Source organism: Ursus maritimus, unplaced genomic scaffold (genome assembly GCF_017311325.1).
Source record: "Ursus maritimus isolate PB19 unplaced genomic scaffold, ASM1731132v1 scaffold_10, whole genome shotgun sequence".
NCBI lineage: Eukaryota > Metazoa > Chordata > Mammalia > Carnivora > Ursidae > Ursus > Ursus maritimus.
Window position 1 is genome coordinate 6,679,303 of NW_024423344.1, and position 19,456 is coordinate 6,698,758.

The 19,456-nt window shown below is 48.1% G+C and overlaps 1 protein-coding gene across 1 annotated transcript; it reads right to left on the reverse strand.

Annotated features, from left to right (window-relative positions):
* Window positions 1–11,304: 11,304 nt before the first annotated feature.
* Window positions 11,305–17,412, reverse strand: SHISA2 (shisa family member 2). The gene is made up of 2 exons (XM_040621666.1): window positions 17,014–17,412; window positions 11,305–13,513 (listed from the first exon to the last, which is right to left on the reverse strand). Exons 1-2 carry the CDS (start codon window positions 17,345–17,347, stop codon window positions 12,960–12,962), a joined length of 888 nt encoding a protein of 295 aa, XP_040477600.1. The 5' UTR covers window positions 17,348–17,412; the 3' UTR covers window positions 11,305–12,959.
* Window positions 17,413–19,456: the final 2,044 nt, after the last annotated feature.

Genomic DNA, 19,456 nt, shown 5'->3' on the forward strand with positions numbered 1-19,456 from the left:
CTGCAAACTGAGATGTGAACAGTTCAAATTCTATTGTCAAGCATGAAATGACAACACCGTCCCTGAAGGGGTGCCGAACATGCCACCCAGAGTATGCCTCTCTGACATATTGATTATTTTGAATTGAAGGCCATTGAGAAACAGCAGATGCAGGGACGGCTCTTTGACCTCCCCCTTCTACCCAAAAGCAGGTCATAACATTGCCACTGAGAAAGGTACACTCCCTGCACCGGGAAGAGAATGTTCTTATCACTGGAGAGAGGGGGTGGACGCTGGATGGATCTGTACGAACGAACCTACTGAAATAACCCTGACCTTCCATTCGTTTCCCCTGTATCTTTCCCAAGGACGGTCCGACAGTTTACTGCCCCAGCCAGAGCCCCTTTGTCCGGTCCCATTCCCAATTTCTCTCTCTTTGTGTGAAAAGGTGTATAAGCTTCTAGATCTAATGGCTTCTCGGGGTCTTCATCTTCCTTCTGAAGATTCCCATGTACATGTAAAAATATTAAATAAACATGTACGTTTTTCTCCTGTTAGTCTGTCTTATGTCAATTAAATTCTTAGGCCAGCCACAGAACCTAAGAGTTTAGTAGAAGGAAGGAAGTTTCTTCTCCCTTCCGTTATTTTAAAGAGAGTAAGGGGACACCTGCCTGTTCCCGGAAGGTACCCTAAGTCACATTTAGGTAAGCATCCACTGTGTCAAGTTTCCCTGGGATAGACAAGTCACACGGCAGGGGCCACATTGCACCTGGGGTAAAAGGGGAGCTGGAGGACCCAGACGTTGGCCTGGGAAGCACGGAGGCAGGGCCCTTCCTCACTGGAAAGCAGCCTCAAGCTTGGTGTATCACCTGCTTGCCTGGCTTTGTGTGGGCAGTTCTTCCTTCAGCTGTGTGCAGTGAGGACAGACTCCAGGGGTGGAGGACAGAAAGGAAAGAAAGCTTTCGAGAGGTCGTTCCCTGCAGAGGCACCCGTCTGGAACCCCAAAATGTCTTCACGGCCCACTTCAGATTTACTATAGATTCGCAGAGCTGACTCTGATTCCTCCCAGATAATCTTATCACAGCTGAATTTGGCCATTTTAAGGCAGTCATGACCTCGGTGGCCACACCTGCAGGCGCGGGCAAGGACAGGAGGCGGGGCCACATTTCAGGCAGAGTTCTGCAGCTTAGGGCAGAACGGAGAAGGACTTCCTTCTGCTCTGCATAGGCCCAGCCTTATTTTCCTTAAATCATGCAAAATCGAAAATGATTTAATACAATCAATAGGAAAGTGTTATATTCTAAACCTTTGCCATTTCTTGGTCGTGTCTACAAAATCTGCCTTTGCTGCGGCAGTGATTTTTTTGAGATGTCATCCTTCACTCGTGCTCACCAGAATAAACTTGAATCATTGAGAGGCCATTAGCAGCTGAAGACAGTTTGCAGACCCTACATTTCTGCCTACAGCAATACTCTTTAGAATAGTTTTCCCTGTGACAAAGACTCCGGCTTCTTTGAAAAATCATTCAGATTCCACTATTTATTTTCAACATGTTTGTGTAAGAGACATATATAATGTGAGGGATTGAAATGTATATCAAAGCAACAGGGCACACGACAGGAACCCACTCCAGCCTCTAATCTTCTGCCTACATTCCATTCCACATATGACTCTTTCAAGGGAACTTTCCAGCAATTGTTGAAAAGGCCAGCCGTTGCTGTAACTGGGACTATGGGTGAGGTCTGCACTTTATTTTTTCCCAGAAGAGGACAAAATAAAATCCCTTCACCCACCAAGGCTAGAAGCACCAAACACACACAGTCCAGCTCATAAACATTAAGTTTTCATTTTCTTGAAATAGGCCATACACATAAATACAATTTTATTTTATTATACACATAGTAAAATTACATTTCTTGAGGGTGGGCCCCAAAGCTCCACCTTCAGCGATTTGCCTCTTCCAGAAACTGTGCTGTCCTTGACTTTCGACTGCAGAGTGATGGAAGTTTAAAGAAAGCTGCACAAGGACCCTAAGAGCCACAGCCTTGGCCTGAGCCGTGAATTGGCAGGGTCTGTCCTGGCAGTCGCTATTAGAGTTGTCGACATTGAATGCTACCTGTACTCTCTCCCCTGCTCCAAAGAAAACGTGTTTTGATTTGAAATATTCTAATTACCAAGAAAGTTCCTGATTTTCTCCCGACTTTCAAAATGGCAATTGTGCCTATATTAAGTTTTATTTGATTTAGAGCTCTTCTGCTGACCTAACACATCTTGCCCGTGGCTGGGGGGACCCATGGTTGTCCCTGTTGCTTTCCAAATGGCTTTGAGTGGAGGGTGTGGATAGAACAGCCTTCAGCCATAAACAAAGCTGTTAATGTCATTTCCCCCCTTCCCCGTGTCCTTAAGAGAAGCTGCCTGCTTCTTGTAATTACTTACAAAGATGGTTGCAGGAAAAGACCTTGGATTCGTCTCACGATTACATTTAAAATTGGATGGGGGTGGGAAGAGCGGGGCTGGGGGAGACCCTTACTCAGCTGTAAAAGAAACCACCTCCAAGTGAATTTCTTGGATACTTCAGCTGGAAAATGTTCTAATGGATTCCCACTTTCTGTGGATGCAGTGACGAGCCCCGGCAGGCTTGCTGCTGACGGGAATCACTGGGGAGCGGGGAGCTGAGGGTGCCCCCAAACCACCTGCACTGGTGCGTGAGGGAGATTCAGTCACACGTGCAGGAGGCCCTTGAAATCGTGTGTGGATAAACGCATGTGTGCGCAATCATGCATGCACACACGTCAGCTCTGTGGGAGAGAAGAAGACACAAAGCTACGTGAACACAAAAGAAAAAAATCCTTCTTAACCTCGAGAACTTCGCAAGGCAGCAACCTGCAACAACGCTATGGAAAGGGTATAAGGCTTAAAGCAGTTCTTATATTAGAAGACAGGAGAAAACCCGCTCCTGGCCACTGTGTGCGCTGAAAGGAAAATGTGGCAGGGCTCTATCAGCCTGGCCACATAGCCAAACATTTGTCTGAGAACCTGGGGCCTTCACTGCTAAAATGCCAAGGTCCCTGCTCCCAAAGCAGGGCCTCCGTGGGCCGGCATCGTGCAAGAGCAATGGGTGGTGCAGTTCAGGTGTGGTCCTGCGCTGACTGACGTCAAGGGAGACCCGCTAACGATCTTGAGCTCTGCCCATCCCAGGGAGCTTCAGCGGGGAGGGCATCAGGCACCCTTTCTCACTGCCCTTTGGAATACGAGCTATCTTCCAACACGGAAGATGTGTTGAGATGTAGAGGTGAACCAAAGTCCCCGCCTCACAGAGTAAGCTTATATTCTAGTGGGAGAGACAGACAATAAACAAAAGAACATATAATCTGACACCATGTCCTGCAGCATAGATGGTGTCTTAGTTTGGGTCTGCTACAGCAAAAGTACCATAGACTGGGCAGCTTCTAAGCAACAAACATTTATTTTGCTTATAAGCAACAAACATTATCTGGAGGCTGGAAGACCAAGATCAGGGGCCTGCTGATTTGGTCCGGGGAAAGCCTATTCTTGACTGATAACCTAGGAATGACTGCAGCAAGCCTAACGTGTGGAGAGATATGCATGCGTTTCGGGAACCAAGCGCCCTGTGGATGATGTCCAAGTGGGGCCCCTCACTCTGCATTCCACTGTACGGCAAATTAAGGCCACAAACACGCACTGAATGCCAGTGCGCTCCAAAGTGAATTGTAGCCATGAGGTTCTAACATAGTTCTAGCTCACTTTCTACTAGTCGTGGAGATGAATGTGGGCTTAAATACTGCTTGTCAATCACAGAGCTTTCTTATAAGTACATTGTGAAGAAGAGAAGTCACTGAATCACATGAGTTCCTGATACTTCTCAATAAAAGATTGCTGAAAGAATATTGATCATTAGATATTCAACAAACGAGTCTTTCTGTTCTAAGACATTTTTCATTGGATATAAAATTTTTTTTAAGATTTTATTTATTCATTTGACAGAGATAGAGACAGCCAGTGAGAGAGGGAACACAAGCAGGGGGAGCGGGAGAGGAAGAAGCAGGTTCATAGCGGAGGAGCCTGACTTGGGGCTCGAGCCTGACGTGGGGCTGGATCCTAGAACGCCGGGATCACGCCCTGAGCCAAGGCAGACGCTTAACGACTGCGCCACCCAGGCGCCCCTGGATATAAAATTTCTTAAAATTAAAACTAATACAGAAATTCTGGACTGGTTAAAAAAAAAGTGATCACTATAGATCATTCTTAGCCTTCCAATTTGTTATCAGGAGAAATTGTTTTAAGGTGGCGCTAGTGATTTCAAACTTTGCTATCCTCACATAGTTCTGTTGGGCCAAATATTTGGAGTCAACCTGTGACAAAAATCTAGATAGAAGCAGCAAATATCATTCTTACAGAGGTCACCACGAGAAGGGTCCAAGAACAAAGCAAACAGGACTACATTTCTATTCTGTCTCGGCCATTGTTAACTGAATGGCTATTTGAAAATTTTTGTAAGGGAAGAAAAATCTGTGTGCTAGTCCACATCATGTCAAGTTCTTTGGATGCTACTTTTCAGGACATGTGGCATTGCCTTGGCCTAAGGACGTCTCTTATTAAATTCCTTTTGAATACTTAGAATCTTTGTGTCCAAATACATTTTCTATCCTGCAGAGGTAAAGCGCACGCGCATGCGCACTGGACGCAGGCATCGTGCTAGGCGCCGAGGCGTCGTTTAGAGCTGAAGTCTTGGTCTCTAGCCTTGAGAAACTCGGCGTCGACGGGGACACGTACACGATTCAACACGGCACCAAGCACCACGACGCAAGGGGGCCAGCAAGTGCTGTAGAAAACAAAGAGGAATCCACACCCAGTGTGTGTGAAAGGAGCAGAGAACAGCACTGTCCCCTCCCCGGTTTCTACCGCTCTCGGTTCCCATAGCCCAGTCTCTATGAATTATTGGAGAACGTGAAAACAGGAACAACAAAGGATCAACAAAGAGTGTGGTAAGGTGAGGTTTTAAAGATAGTTTAAAATTTAGCCAAAAAGCCGTCACTTAATAGAACCGAGCCGCTGGAAAGCAGCCTACAGAACCAGTCCCATGTTGGGAGAAAGCTGAGGTAGCCACCGTCCTAGTATGTCACTTAATCCACACCACTGCCCGCGAGTGGATGTGATGCTGAGTCCCATTTTGACCAACTGAAGCTCCGAGAGGTGTCTTGACTTGTCACATAGGCTTGTGACGGGTGGAAGAGGAACTCGAATCCAACTCCCACCTCCTCCCAGGCCCATGTTTGATTTACCTCAAAGGGCTGTGCTGAAGCAGGTCTCCCAGAAGACGCCTGCGAAGTCCCCACCAATGCAGCTGCCCAACTCCGATGGAACACTTAGCTTTTATTTTTGCCTTGAAATGAGACATTTTAAGTACTCCGAATTCAGTCACCCACTGGATACACAACTGTCATGAGTAGATTAGCAGATCTGCGACATACAGTCAGAAAGAAGAGGAAAGTCCTAGGAGCCATTGGGATCACAAAACACAGTATCAGCTTGAAGATGCCGGTTATTGACTTCCAACCCCACGCTTCCGGCCCTGCCCTGTGATGTTGTGGTGGGGCAGCCAAGCCCCTTACCCTTTGCCTGCTGGCCGTGCTAGGCTCTGCCAACAGGGGGCGCTAGACGGAGCCTGAAAGGCGGGAAGAGTAGAAGGGCAAGGTCCTGTCTGTCCCCTGACCTGTCCATGTCCACAGACACAACCTCCACCCTGGCAGCAGTTGGCACCAGTTTCCCGCTTTGAAAACATTTGGCATTCCCAGAACCAACCACACTGTGTCCTCCTGGGGTCCCGGTCAGCAGGTGCCCCCTCTCTAAGCATGACAGGGCCTTTCCTTCAAGCATCTGGATTCTAACACTCCCAACTTCTTCCCTTTGTTCCTTTGAACCTAGGGGTAGTAACTGCCTCAGTTAATCACTAGCTCTGCATTGCCTCAGTTTCCCCCTTTGCTGTTTCAGTTCCCTAACACCTGTTTAACCCATGCTTTTTACAAATTCTCTGTTACAAATAATTGGTGTGACAATGGCCATATCTACTAAGGCAAACATCCACATATCCTCGGCTAGAGCAATTCCTCTCCTGGAATTCCACCCAAGAGAGCTGAGGGCTGTGTTCACCAAAATATATGTTTAGAGATGTTCCTAACACCCCAGCCTGAGAGTAACCCAAACATCCATCAACAGTAGAGTGGATAAATACAGTATATTTATGGTATTTTTCTATGATGGAATACTGCACGGCAATGAAAAGGATCTGCAGCTGCTCTCAACAGCAATCACAACACGGAGTGAGGGAAGCTGGACACGGAAGACTACATGTTGTATGATTCCATTTGTGTGAAGTTCAAAACCAGGCAAAGCTAATCTCCGGCGAGAGAGATCAGCGGAACCCTTCTCTTTGAAGAGGACTGTCAACAAGATTCTTTGTGTCTTGACCTTGATGATGGTTTATTGAGCTGTACATTTACAATTCGTGTGCTTTCCTGTGCACAGAAAATGATTCAGTGTGTGTTCCTGACCGAACACAAGTTGGTTCAGAGAGATACCAACTGGCAGACTAGGAAGGCTCCGTAGGTATAGCCAAACGCAGTGGAGACAGAGGAGAGAAATCCTGAGTGCAGAGGAATCAGACAGGCCACCTAGGGCATCACAAAGAGTGGTATTGATTCACCGTCAGAGAAAGCCAATTCTATGCAAGTCTCTTAGGCAACCTAAAAACACTAGAAATATAGACTAACCCAGGTAAAACCAGTTATTGAAACAAAAAAAAGAAAAACCTCCTAATGTTCTATCTATCTATATCTGACATATTTTGTCAATATAAATTACATATTTCTTTGTATCGGGCAGGTTAAAAAAATCTGAAAAGAAATTAAATTATAGGGGCGCCTGGGTAGCGCAGTCGTTAAGCTCTGCCTTCGGCTCAGGGCGTGATCCTGGCGTTCTGGGATCGAGTCCCACATCGGGCTCCTCGGCTGGGAACCTGCTTCTTCCTCTCCCTCTCCCCTGCTGTGTTCCCTCTCTCCCTGGCTGTCTCTCTGTCACATAAATAAATAAAATCTTAAAAAAAAAAAAGAAATTAAATTATATGTGTATTATAAAAACCTACCAGACGCTGCTAGCTTGGGCGGTACGTTATGTCTTTTTTCTCCACACCAACCCGAGGAGGTAGGTGTTGCTGATGCCCTTTCCCAGAGGCACGCTGACGTTCAGAGACATGAAAGTTCACGTTGAAGGCCACACCATCGCTGGCAGAGATGGGTTCTAACTTAGGTCCACCCAACTCCAGAGGAAGTTCGATACAACCAGTTACAGCTGAGACGAGGACAGCTGAGGGCTGCAAACCAGCTCCGGTTTTAAAAAAATCAGTCAAGAATTGATAGGAGAGTCTTGGATGAGATAGCCTCATATAATAAGTTATTTCTGTTTCAAATTTTCCTGTGATCATTCTGCACACATATGTATACACACGTGGTAATTTTATATACGTGTTGCAGATGGTAATCAGTCTTCTGCAGCTATTATGTCTACTGAGTAAATAATGTCTTGTGCAACCTATGATTTTTCTAAATGGAAAGCCCTACACTTCAAGATGGTTGAAACTGAGATGCAAGTTTTCTGTTTAAAATCCATCTTAAGGCCGCCACCATACACTTTTTACCCCTTTTATCATCTCTCATTTAAAAGCTTTTTTTTTAAAGCATTAACTTTAAATTTCTTGTTCCGTTTTTTTTTTTAAAGATTTTATTTATTTATTTGACAGAGAGAGAGACAGCCAGCGAGAGCGGGAACACAACCAGGGGGAGTGGGAGAGGAAGAAGCAGGCTCCCAGCGGAGGAGCCTGACGTGGGGCTCGATCCCAGAACGCTGGGATCACGCCCTGAGCCGAAGGCAGACGCTTAACGACTAAGCCACCGAAGAGCCCCTTAAATTTCTTGTTCTCGATTTGAGTCTAGTTCCTTCAATTTGGGGTACAAATGTTGAAGGCATTCTGAAGATTTAACTGTAAAAAGCACAATGACCCTCACTGCCAACTCCCTCTGTAAAACTGTAATGTTATCTCAAAGTTATGCGGTCATGGTACTGTGCGCTTATAGTTAACAGTCAAAAATACTGAACTTCTTCGACAGGAGTCACTGTTTCTCTCGGGTTTTATTCTCCCGTTTCTCACTGATAGAGGATTCTATCCGGAACAACAGAGGGCAAAGAAAAGCAAATGCAAATCATGAACTAAAAAATGTTGACCTAGAGTATCTTTCATTTTTAGGAAAAAAGTTAATAATTTCTAACTCTTTGTCATCTCTCCCCGACTCAACCCCTTCAAGGCACTTGAAGCCCAGGAACATTCATGTTTTCAATTTAAGAAAAAAACTCCAGAAGGCAAAGAAATTTTCTATATAAGTTTTTTGGAATGAATAAGCTGAATGAAAATAGCTGATCTCCGGCTCTTAAAAAAACAGAGAGAAAGGGCGAGGGGTAGCAGGGTGGAATTGTCCTCAAGGCTCTAGCATCTAAAAAGGAAAAGAAAAGGAGGATTAAGGTTGAGTGATGAGGAAAGGTGTTCTCATTTGTATGCATGATTTATTCCTCCTTGCAATGTTTAGGCTGCTCCTTTTAAAAATGAAAGGGGTTCTAAAAGTTGAACACAAGGGGTTTGCCTTCCCCCGTGGCCAGGTCCAGACCCACTGCCCGGCTCCCGGCCTTGAGCTCCCTCCACTCAAGATTATACAGCCTGCTCGGACGCTTTGATTTATCTCCTCAAGAGGCGAGGGAAAGAAGCAGAATGGGGAGGAGATCACAGATTATAAAATCCTAGAAAGTTCCCTTAACTGTAACCACTGATCCATTATTTACTTAGCAGGAACTCAGCAAGTCCAGGAAGGCGGGCAGTTTCCTGGGCCACTCCCTGTCCATCCTAATGACTGACAGGTTAGTCGGATTTCTCTGCCCATCATAATAACCCCTCTCCCCAAATTCCGCCAAGCTCCGCCAAGAGCATAGATCAAGCAGAGGTTTGCAGTGGACAGTGTAGGGAAATACACATGACACGTTTTAATGGGGCAGTTCTGGCAGTGGGAGCCCAGGCCAAATTAGTGAGAAGTCTGGACGCCCAAGTCCCTTAAACAGAAACAAACGTATTCCTTTTAAGCATTTGAAAAGCTGAAGCAATGGAAAGCCAGCATGCTGCTCATTCATTTAAATGGCTTTTAAATGAATCACTGAGGGTCTGCGTGGTAGGGAGACAGAATATGAATTTGCAGGAAACAGAGCCTCTGACTAAGACGGGGAGTAGTGTGAGTGTTTGAGTGTTGTTACCAGGCCCTGGGGGGGGGGGGCAGTGCTGAGGGCAAGCCCTTCCCTGCCCCAACCGTGAGCACCACTGAAACTTTTCTCCCCTGTGTCCAGTCCATTGGTGGACTTCTGCCCTATCTTTCCTCACCAACTTAGTTCTGATGGTCATGGTTTCTTCAAGAAATACTTCTGAAAGCACCTGAAATCTGAATTTGTATCCAAACAAGGAGAAAAGATCAGCCATAGAATTCATGAAATAAAACTGTGCAATCTTGAGAAAAACAAGCTCAAAGTACATTTAAGACAGGAAGTATTAGTCATGCATCTAGGAACGTAATCAGAAGTGGAGCACTAGCCTGAAACCGGGGGTATCGCAGAGTAGATGGGCCAGACCCACATGCATTTGTCTTAATGGTCTTCTTGCCACTTTGGACGTTGGTATTACTGTGAAATTGTAACTTTTCCAGACACAGCAGGAATGATAGGAGATGCTTAGTTTCCCAGGGGCCCTTAAATGGACAGAAAGAGCTGGTTAATTTCTTCTTCTTTACAATCAGAGGGTCTGATTTTCTTTCTTTTTTTTTTTTTTTAAAGATTTTATTTATTTATCTGACAGACAGCCAGACAGAGAGGGAACACAAGCAGGGGGAGTGGGAGAGGAAGAAGCAGGCTCCCAGCAGAGGAGCCTGATGTGGGGCTCGATCCCAGAACGCTGGGATCACGCCCTGAGCCAAAGGCAGCCGCTTAACAACTGCGCTACCCAGGCGCCCCAGAGGGTCTGATTTTCTGCCCCCCACAGAGGGATACAGAAATCCCCAGAACCATCATGAACAAAAGGTTTAGATACAGAAGAAAATGTACAGCAGCAAACTATTTTCCCATCTGCAACTGCTCCTTTTTTTCCAGCAGACATTAAAATATTCCTACTGGGTACAAAACACCATACAGATTCTGATTTCACAATAGTAAGGAAGGTATCCTTAAACCAGCTGTCTGAACTTTTACTTTGGCAGTTAAACTTCTCGAGTTTTCACCAAAATTGAAAAGGTCTGAGGGTGCTTCAGTGATGTTATTCATACTTTTGGAAAGACCAGGTAGCACTAAGTGAAGAGCTCATTTATTAAAGTGCCCTTATGCTTTAATCGTGATATTTAATACCACAGAGAAAAGAAGGAAAAGTTAGTCTTAGAGAAGCAAGTACTCCCAGCCCTCCATGTTTAAGAAAAGGCTGTGAAAAATGTCACAGAGGGACTCCTGCATCAGGTAAGGATGGACTAGATGAGGGATGGGTGAGCTAAGACCAACGGCCAAATCTGGTCCGCTACCTGGTTTTTATGGCCCAAGAGTTCAGAATGATTTTTACATTTTGAAATTGTTGAGACAAACAAAAAAATCAAGTATTTTGTGACATGTGAAAATAGTATGAAATTCAAACATTAGTGTCCATCAGTAAGGTGTTACTGGAACCCGGCTACACTCATGTGTTTATGTATCCCCTCCGGCAGCTTTGCGTGACAATGGCAGAATTGCGTAGCTGGCGGAGACCATCTGGCCTGCAAAACCTAAAATATTTACTCTCTGGCTCCTTCCCAGAAAAAAAAAAAAAAAGTTTGCTAATCTCTAGGCTGAGTAATCTCTGAGGTCCTTTTCACCTCCACATTTCTAGGAATTTTACTTCCTTAGATAATCAGGCTCCTCCCCCAAAGAGAAGGCATGGAACATGCATTAGCCCCATAGTATAATAATCCCAAACGACTGTCTCCGTTGTGTTGTCAACACTTCCCATGGAATACGTAAAATAACACTCACTCCTAGAATATAAACTTCCCAGGTATTGATTACTTTTAAAGGTAAGCTCTTGATTCTAGAAAGCAATATTTATCATTTTTAGCAATTTTATGATGCTAACAGGCTAAATAGATCATCTGAAAAGTTACCAAGTAAAACAAAACAAAAAACCCAACTCCCTTGGAATTCATACCATAAAATATTTATTAATAAGTAAAATGATTTCCCCTGCCTTTGTTATTTAAAAAAAATTTGATTGAGCATCTTCCTTGATATCTCTTGCCAACAATGGTTTTCCATCATTCAGTCATGAGAGGGCGCGAGATGATGGACAGATATAGAGAGGAGACTACGGCAGCTAGCTGATGAACGGGTGGACGGATAAATATAGGTATAAACGTGTGAAAGACCGTACCTTACAATGTTTCAATTGCAAACCTCAGTTTTGCCAGCAGTTGGAAATTTGCTTGCATATACTTAGACGTATTTCTTTTAAGTAAACGATACACGGACTCACTCGAATTTCATAATTCAGAACATTAGTAATGAATGCAGTGCTTGTTGAGGACTAAGAGAGGAAAACAAAAACTAACTTTGTGGGGAAAGAAAGGCAATATCTCTTTGAAAAGCTTTTCTCTTGACTCAACAGTCCCCACTGCCTGAAAAATAAGCCATTTTGATAACAAGAGTATAAGAAACCTTATGATTTGCAAAGGAAATTCTATTTGTGGTTTAAATTTCATCCCAAGTCTCAGATTATGGCTGAGAAGCTAGACGAAGTATCTTTGTAAAGCATTTCTTTGAATTTTTATAGGAAAACAAGAAAACGTTTGATCAGATCTAGGCAGTAATGCTGATCTTCATCTGTAACAGTAATTACCTGCACACGGTGCTGTATAGACATGGGGTCCGAAAGCCGAACAGAACGAATGCCAAGCCGTACCACACGGTAAAATTCAAAGTAACCCGGAGAAGTAGCAGGTGACAGTTTGTGATTTCAATATAAAAACATCTACTTGCTGCTTCTCAGATGTCACTGTAAAGTCAGCAAATCAGATGATACGATAGAGAATGAGATGAATGGAGTATTACTACACCCCTGCTACTTCCAAGCTTAAAATAATCCCAGAGTTCTGAAATGTCATTAGTTAAGTAACTATACAATTTCTTTCAGTCTCTTTTTAATGTAGAAAATCACTTTGTAATAAGATCTCTACACAAGGTAAAAAAGCACAAAATAGACCAAAAAAGAAAAAAAGCACAAAAATAGACAAAATATATATATCTTTTTACAATGAAATTAAGATGTGCCTAGGAAACACTGAGATGGAGGACTAATCTAGGGAGTTCCAACTGGATTTCCTTTCATCAAAGTTCTGTTCTTTACGTCTTCCCCTGAACCTTGGATGCTTATACAAATCGTCCCCAGGTCAAAGGGAGGGAATAGGTATTCTGATCTTGTACAGTAAAAAACAAAAAAAGAAACACTAATAAGGATATAATAAAAACCTTAGTCTACCCAGTTACAAAATTCTTCTGACAGCCATGCCTCAAGGGCACTTAAGGCCTCAAGCATTTGTCACACAACCAGGGGCAACAACACAGTCATCTCCAAATGATGCTTTTTTTCCATCATAAATCGATCATGCACTGGGATGAAACGTATCCAGAAAGGCTAATTCGGGAAGAGACGCTTTCATACACTTGGGGGCCAAATGAAGCGATCCAAAAGAACGGGGCTGTCTGCACCAGCAAGGCAGGCAGACTTCCTCGTAGAGAATCCTTTCCAAGTCTACAGCCTCCCTGGGCTCCTGGGTCTCGTAAAGGGACCTGGCCGGCGCCCCGAGTTACACAGTCACAGCTGGGTACATCTTCTGTTCACTGTTAGTGTGAGGGAAGGGCGCCTGGATCTGCCGGTAGCCCGTCTGCAGGCTGTCCAGGAAAGGGGGCACGGGAGTCATAGGCACAGAGTCGTGCTGCACCGTGTACCCCACATAGGGGGGGTGCAGGTACTGCCCTTGATGGGGCACAATCTGGGTGGCCTGCTGACAGTTCAGCACAGAGAAATTTGTGGGCATGTTGACATACACGTTGTTCATGGTCCCCTCGGGCAAGCAGCAGTTGGTCTGGGACCTTGTGGGGGGCGCCCGGGCCCCTGAGTTGGCGCTGGAGCTGGAGCTGGCCGCTGTGCTGGACTGGCGGGAGGATGACCCTCGCGAAGTGCTGGCGCTGGGGATCATGGGGATGGTCTCCATCAAGCGGTTCCCTCCCGGGGCGCGGCTCTGCTGGGGCTCCTGCTTAGGCCGGAGGCATCTGCAGCAACAAGCGGCCACAAGCGACCCCAAGATGATGAAGGCGACAAAGACGGACCCAACGATGAGGAATGGCACGTAGATGGGGACTAAAGGATAAAAACACATCATCAGGATTTACTCTCAGAATGCAGTGAGAACCGGTGCTCGGCAGCGGAGATCCACAAATGAGCGACGTGCACACCCGGAACTGAACGACCAGTGTGGGGCCTCCCGTTGCTGGGCAGGCTTGCAAGCTTATTAGCAGTCCACAGGATGCACCGTCCTTTATCAGGCCCTTAGGAAAGGTGCTAGGGCCCTATAGGCAGGGCAGATCAGCACCCCCAAAAGCAAAATGGTTAACCTTCACAGCTAGGCTCACCAACTGCAACACTGGCTGAGACAAATGTCCAATTTAGCAAAAATATGAATTTAATGTTTTGAGACTTCTAAGAGTCCTACAATAACTCAGTGGCTTAAACTTAAGTCTGCCCTAACAGATGGGTGCAGGATCTGCATCGAAATGAGTTACATTATTTAAGTCTTTTTTCCCCCAAAAATGATATTCTTTGCAAACCTCTTTTGCCACTTTTGAACTGTTTTTTTCTCAGGCAAATAAATAAAAAATTGAGGGGCACCTGGGTGGCTCAGTCAGTTAAACGTCTGCCTTCGACTCAGGTCATGATCTCAGGGTCCTGGGAGTGAGCCTGAGGTCAAGCTCCCTGCTCAGCAAGGAGTCTGCTTCTCCCTCTCCCTCTGCCCCTCCCGCCACCAGCTTGTGCTCTCTCTCTCTTAAATAGATAAAATCTTTGAAAAAAGAAATAAAAAATTTAGGTCTAGCCATGCCCATTTCCAAATCTATAATGTAAGATACAAAGGTCAAAAAAGGGTTAAAAAAAAAAAAAAGACATAAAAAGCACCTCTGTACTCACTTGCCCAGCTGAGGGCTGGTCCTTGGGCCCACGCGCACTGGAGTGGAAAGGTGGAGTGACTTATGTACGGGGAAGCTATTTGAGGCCACAGGTCAGCATGAAGCAATGTACCAAGAAGAACAAATGTTGACAGCAACCAGACATTTGTTCCAGGAAGAAGAGCAGCCCCCAGTGCTCAAGAAGGCCCCCAGGTGGGCCCAGGGTGGCTGGAGCTCAGCAGTGACACCTGGACTTAACAACACTGGGTTCTGTGTGCAGAACTATCGGGAAAGCCTGCAGACCATAAAGCAGTGGGCATCATCTTTAACACGTGAGGTGTATTCTGAAAAATAATGTGAAAGATGAAAAGAACAACTTTCCTCTAGTTGGTAGTGAGTCCCATTTTTACACTGTGTTACTTGAAACAAGCTTCTGGAAGCCATAGGGCTAACACTCTAGGGCTTTCAGAAGCTAGACACACTGACTGATGGGGGCAGAGAATGGGGAGAGAGGAGGCTGCAGAAGGACTCAGAGCCGCTTCTGTGAACTTCCACCCCATGTTACCAAGAACCGGTTTTTTGATGCGCCCCTTCCCGTTGCCTCGACTATTTGATTGGAAAATACGTAAGGACAGGAACTAGGGCTCCCCAGTCCTAGCCAAGCCCAGGGCCAGGGCAGTGGTACAGGGCAGCACTTGGGGAACAAGCCCAGTTCTCCCACACTTCTGAGGTCAAATTCGTGAAAAACCCTTGGACGGCTGCTAGAGCAGCGGGCTTTCTAATTATGCTCCTTTCTACGGCTCTGATATTCCTGACCATAGGGTTTTTAGAATACAGTGCCACGTGGAGTCCTGGAAGAATCATGCCCTGGTGAAGTAAAACATACTTTACAGGCATTTCACCGAAGGCTGACATTTGAAGATTTCCTAAGCCTTCAATGCTGAAGAATAAATACTATATTTACATGGTGCCCGTTCAGTGGGTGGGAGCACTGGCTCTAGGGCCTGCAGTGAGCACAGCGCGTCTTCGGATGATGGGACTGTTCTAATAACAGTCTAGCCATAACGTCCTGGAGCAGTGGACGCAGGTGATAAATATTTCATTAAATTAAGATACCAGCCTAAATATGTTATTAGGATGTAAACAAACAAAAGTAAAAAAAAAAAAAAAGAATACTTCAAACATGACAGCAGAAACTAGCTGAAAGCAGGATAAGTCCACAGAATGAGTTTCGGGGAGAAAGAACTGCTCTCCTTCCAGGATTTTTAATTGGGAAGGTATATAACCACACAGAGGTAAGGAATGCTGCGCTCCCATACTCTCTGCACTGCCTGATAGGCATGTGGTCCTTGACTGCAGAAAAGAAGTGAGAGGAACAGAATTTTTAGGAAAAAAGATTAAAAAGTAAAGTGAAGAAGGCACCCACGCACATCACACGGCCTCATGAGGAGTCGGCTGCCTCCTGATTTGTCCAAAGTCAACCCAACTTTTTAGAGATCACTAATGAGCCCAACTTAGCAGATACAACAAGGTAGCAGTTCCGTCTTTGGCTCATTTCTTCAGGCTTTAGTCCGCCACCACACACCCCTGCAACCATGAGCTCCAGCTTTAAGATGGCACTTTTTCTGCAATGATTACCCTCAGTTCTCCACTCCTCAGATTTAAGGCAGCGGAACAATAGGAGTAGCTTGCTCATAAAATGCCTGCCTGCAAAGGGAACAGCACTGAAGAGAGCTGCCTGCTACCAGGCCCCTGAGACAGTTCTGTAAACACACAGCGCCAAAGCTCAGGGAGCTTAAACCCTGGCTCAGGGTGCTGGTAAAAAGTCTCCTCCTTAACATAACCAGCTGCAAAAGGAGGAGACACCCATTCTGTGACATGTTTGCCATTTGACCTCTACCCCTAGCCTGGTGCTAACTCCTCCCTCCCACACACACACAGTGGTGTAGACCCTCAAGGGAGGCAGTCTGTGAGGTTTCTGAAGAATGGAGGAAGTAGAACCTATCAAATTCGTTCCTGGATTTGTTTATGTTTCCAGCTCTGGCAACTTAAAAAAAATATAATTTTAAAAAATCAAAGCCACAAAGAGCAAGCTTGGGCACTGCTCTAATGTTACACCTACTAAGTCTGACGTGGTCAGGAGAACTGTCCAGAAACCAGAGAGGCCATGCAGCCAAGTGCTCCAGAGGATGAGAATGCCGCGGGGTCTGGTACAGCGCATCACCCACAAGAAGGCCCTGAGGAGCTGCCTGCCTTCTGCGGAGCCTTGATGGACGGAAGCTCCCCCCACCAACGCTGTCGCTGGGGTCGCGCCCTCACCACTTCCTGGGGTACCATCAAGACACTCACCCTTACTAGAAGTTAGGCCCGCGGAGAGAGGAGGTATGGGAGGGGAAACAGAGGTCCCTGGCCAGGAGGAATGCGGCGGTGTCTGCACCCCACACTGCCTGACGTATGTGATTTTCTCCGGAAAATCCAAGCCAACCCACTCTTTGGGTGGCAGATGGGGAAACTGAGGCTCAGGGCAGTGAAGTGGTGCTCCACTTGGCACAAGTTAACAGCTGGGCCAGGATGCAGACACCACCTCCTGGTCCAAGACCTTTTCTGAAATTCCAGTGCTCCCGATTCCTTTCCCGTCCCCAGGCTGCCCGGGCGAAGCTAACCTCCCTCCCCTCTCGGGCCCGGACCCGCCTGTCCTACCTGCCGAGCCGTCTGGGCCGTCTTTGTCCGCCCGGCCAGGCTCGCCAGCGCCCTGCTGGCGGTCGTTGTCGCAGCCGCCCTGGTCCAGGCGCGCCTCGGCGCTGGAGCAGCAGTAGCGCAGCGCGCAGCTGCCGCAGCAGATGGTGGCGTCGCCGCCGTCGAAGCGCTCAGGGCACTGGAAGCCGATGCGCCAGACGCCCTGCGCGTCCAGCCAGCCGTGGCAGTACTCGCCGCTGGCCCGCGCCCCCGCCGCCAGCAGCGCGGCCAGCAGCAGCTGCAGGAGCGACGCGGCGTTCCGAGGGGAGGCGGCGGGCGAGCGGCGTCCGCCCCACATGGCACCACCCTGGGCGCGGGCGGCGCGGCTCCAGCGGGCGCAGAGCGCTCTCTGGGAAGTCGCGGTCCCGGCGAGCCGGCTCCCAGTGGTGCGGAGGCCGGGTCCTGGACGCCCGAGCGTCCCTTCCGCGGCGCTCTCCGAGGGGGCCTCTGCCCTCTGCCGCGACGTCCAGGAGCTGACGACGCCGGGCTGCCGGGGCAGGGGTCCTAAGCCATCCCTCCCTCGGCCGGGCGGCCCGGTCCCTGGTGGGGCTGCCTGGAGAGCGGACACTCGCTGACGTAACTCTCTGGGCGTAAAGTCAGAGGGGTCCCGGAGCTGCCGTCCCGCAGCCCCTGGAGGCTTCACCCGCGAGAGGAGCCTCCCCGCGCATCCCCGAGGGGATGCTCACTCCCGCTGCGGACCTGAAGCCAGGTCGCTGCCGCGGAGTTTAAGCCTCGGGGTCCCGCGCACGAGTCGGGGAGCGTCTCCCCTCCTTTATTCCCCTCTCGGGAGGCGAGAAGGGGCCAAAACGGCGGGCAGCGCGCGCAGGGCTCCGGGCAGCAAGTGCATCGGCCGGCCGTGCTCAGCCTCCACAGCTCCGAACTCGGTCCGCATGGCTCGGGCAGCGCTGCGCCCCGCGGGGCTGACCGCCGATCCTCCCAGCGCACGCCGGCGTTCGGGACACGAGCGACAGTCCGGCGCGCCCCCGCCGCAGCCCCGGGAGCCTGCCCGGCTGGCGGCGGCCGCGGCTGCTGCTGGGCGCGGGTCCAAGCGGGCGGCTGGCCCCCGGCTCCCCTGCTCCGCCTCTCCGGCTGCAGCTCGCTCCCACGGGCGCCGGGCAGCTTCCGTCCGGCTCTCCCTCTCGCCTTGGCCGCCGCTTCCCTCGGGAGGGGCGCACCGATGGGAGACTCCCACGGAAGTTTCAGTCCTTGGGGCTGCGGAAGAAGTCGAGCGCGGCAGCCGCCTGCACACTCACAGCACCCGGCACCTAGCCAGCTCCGACTGGACTCGCCGTGGCAATGCGCGGCGCTCTTAAGGGCCGGCGGCTCCTAGGACGCGCATGCGCGCTGCGCGGGCTTCCCTCCTCCCCGGGACTCCCGGAGGCGCCTGGAGCCCTTCACCTTCCGACGCCCGTGGGGCCGCGGGCAGCCGGCTGGGATAGGCGAGGGAGAAAACAGAAGTCAACGATCTGGGCCTTGCTAACACAAGAACAGCGATAATGGTAATGAAAGCAGACTAAGCTGGCTTATGGAAGATCCTCGGCATTCGATTTGATTCTTAAAACTTCCCCAAGGAAGGATTATAATTACTTCCCATTTTACAGACAGTGAAATTGCCACTCAGATTAACTGTCTCTCTCAGCTTCCACCAGCTCGTGTCCTGGCCACGACTGGGCACAGACCACAAACGTGGATGTCTGTGGAAGGGTTGGCACGCCTGGGGCTGCCTCTGGTGGGCTCCGGGCTTCCGCCAGGTGGAATGGAGAGACTACAGGAAAAACATTATAAATTTGGCCACTGTCTAGATGATCTGTGTCGAATTTTTTCTTTCCATATTTGGCCTTGGCGATTTACTGGGTTTAAGCAGAAAGGTGCCTCCGTTCAACATTTGGCCTTACGGGTGCAGACAGCTGCAGTGAGGAAGCAAACAAGGTTCAGACAGACCCGAAATGCGGCTTTGATGAAGGAGAAATTAATAGCTTCTCCCTTGCGGAAGCTAAAACAACAGGTGCTGATGCTATTAAAGCAGCAGTGATTATTTTTAAAAGAACTAGTGACCCTTCCGACACGGTCTGGAAGTCAGCGGACCTGATACCTCGGCCCAGCCCTACCAGTAAAGAAGTACTGCATTTTGTTGGCCTCAGTTTCTTCCTCTTTAAAGTGGAGCCTGGGATGTGACTAAGGTCCCTTCCAAGTCCTCGACGGTAGAGCACAAGACAATTGCATTCACAGCAAAGACACTGCTGTTCACACAACCACTGGGCACTTGTGTATGCCTGGTAAATGCATAGACTCAGACGTGGTTAATGTTCTTCCACTCGGCCCAACACAATCAATCGAATCAAAAGAAAAAAACCTACCCTCTCCTCCATCCTCAATGGACACCTCATTCTTTTCACTAAGCCTCTCT

Coding starts and splice junctions, on each gene's coding strand:
- SHISA2 (XM_040621666.1), bottom strand. CDS start 17,347: ATGTGGGGCGGACGCCGCTCGCCCGCCGCCTCCCCTCGGAACGCCGCG. Junction 13,514..17,013: donor CGGCCCAGACGGCTCGGCAG/GTAGGACAGGCG, acceptor TTTATCCTTTAG/TCCCCATCTACGTGCCATTC.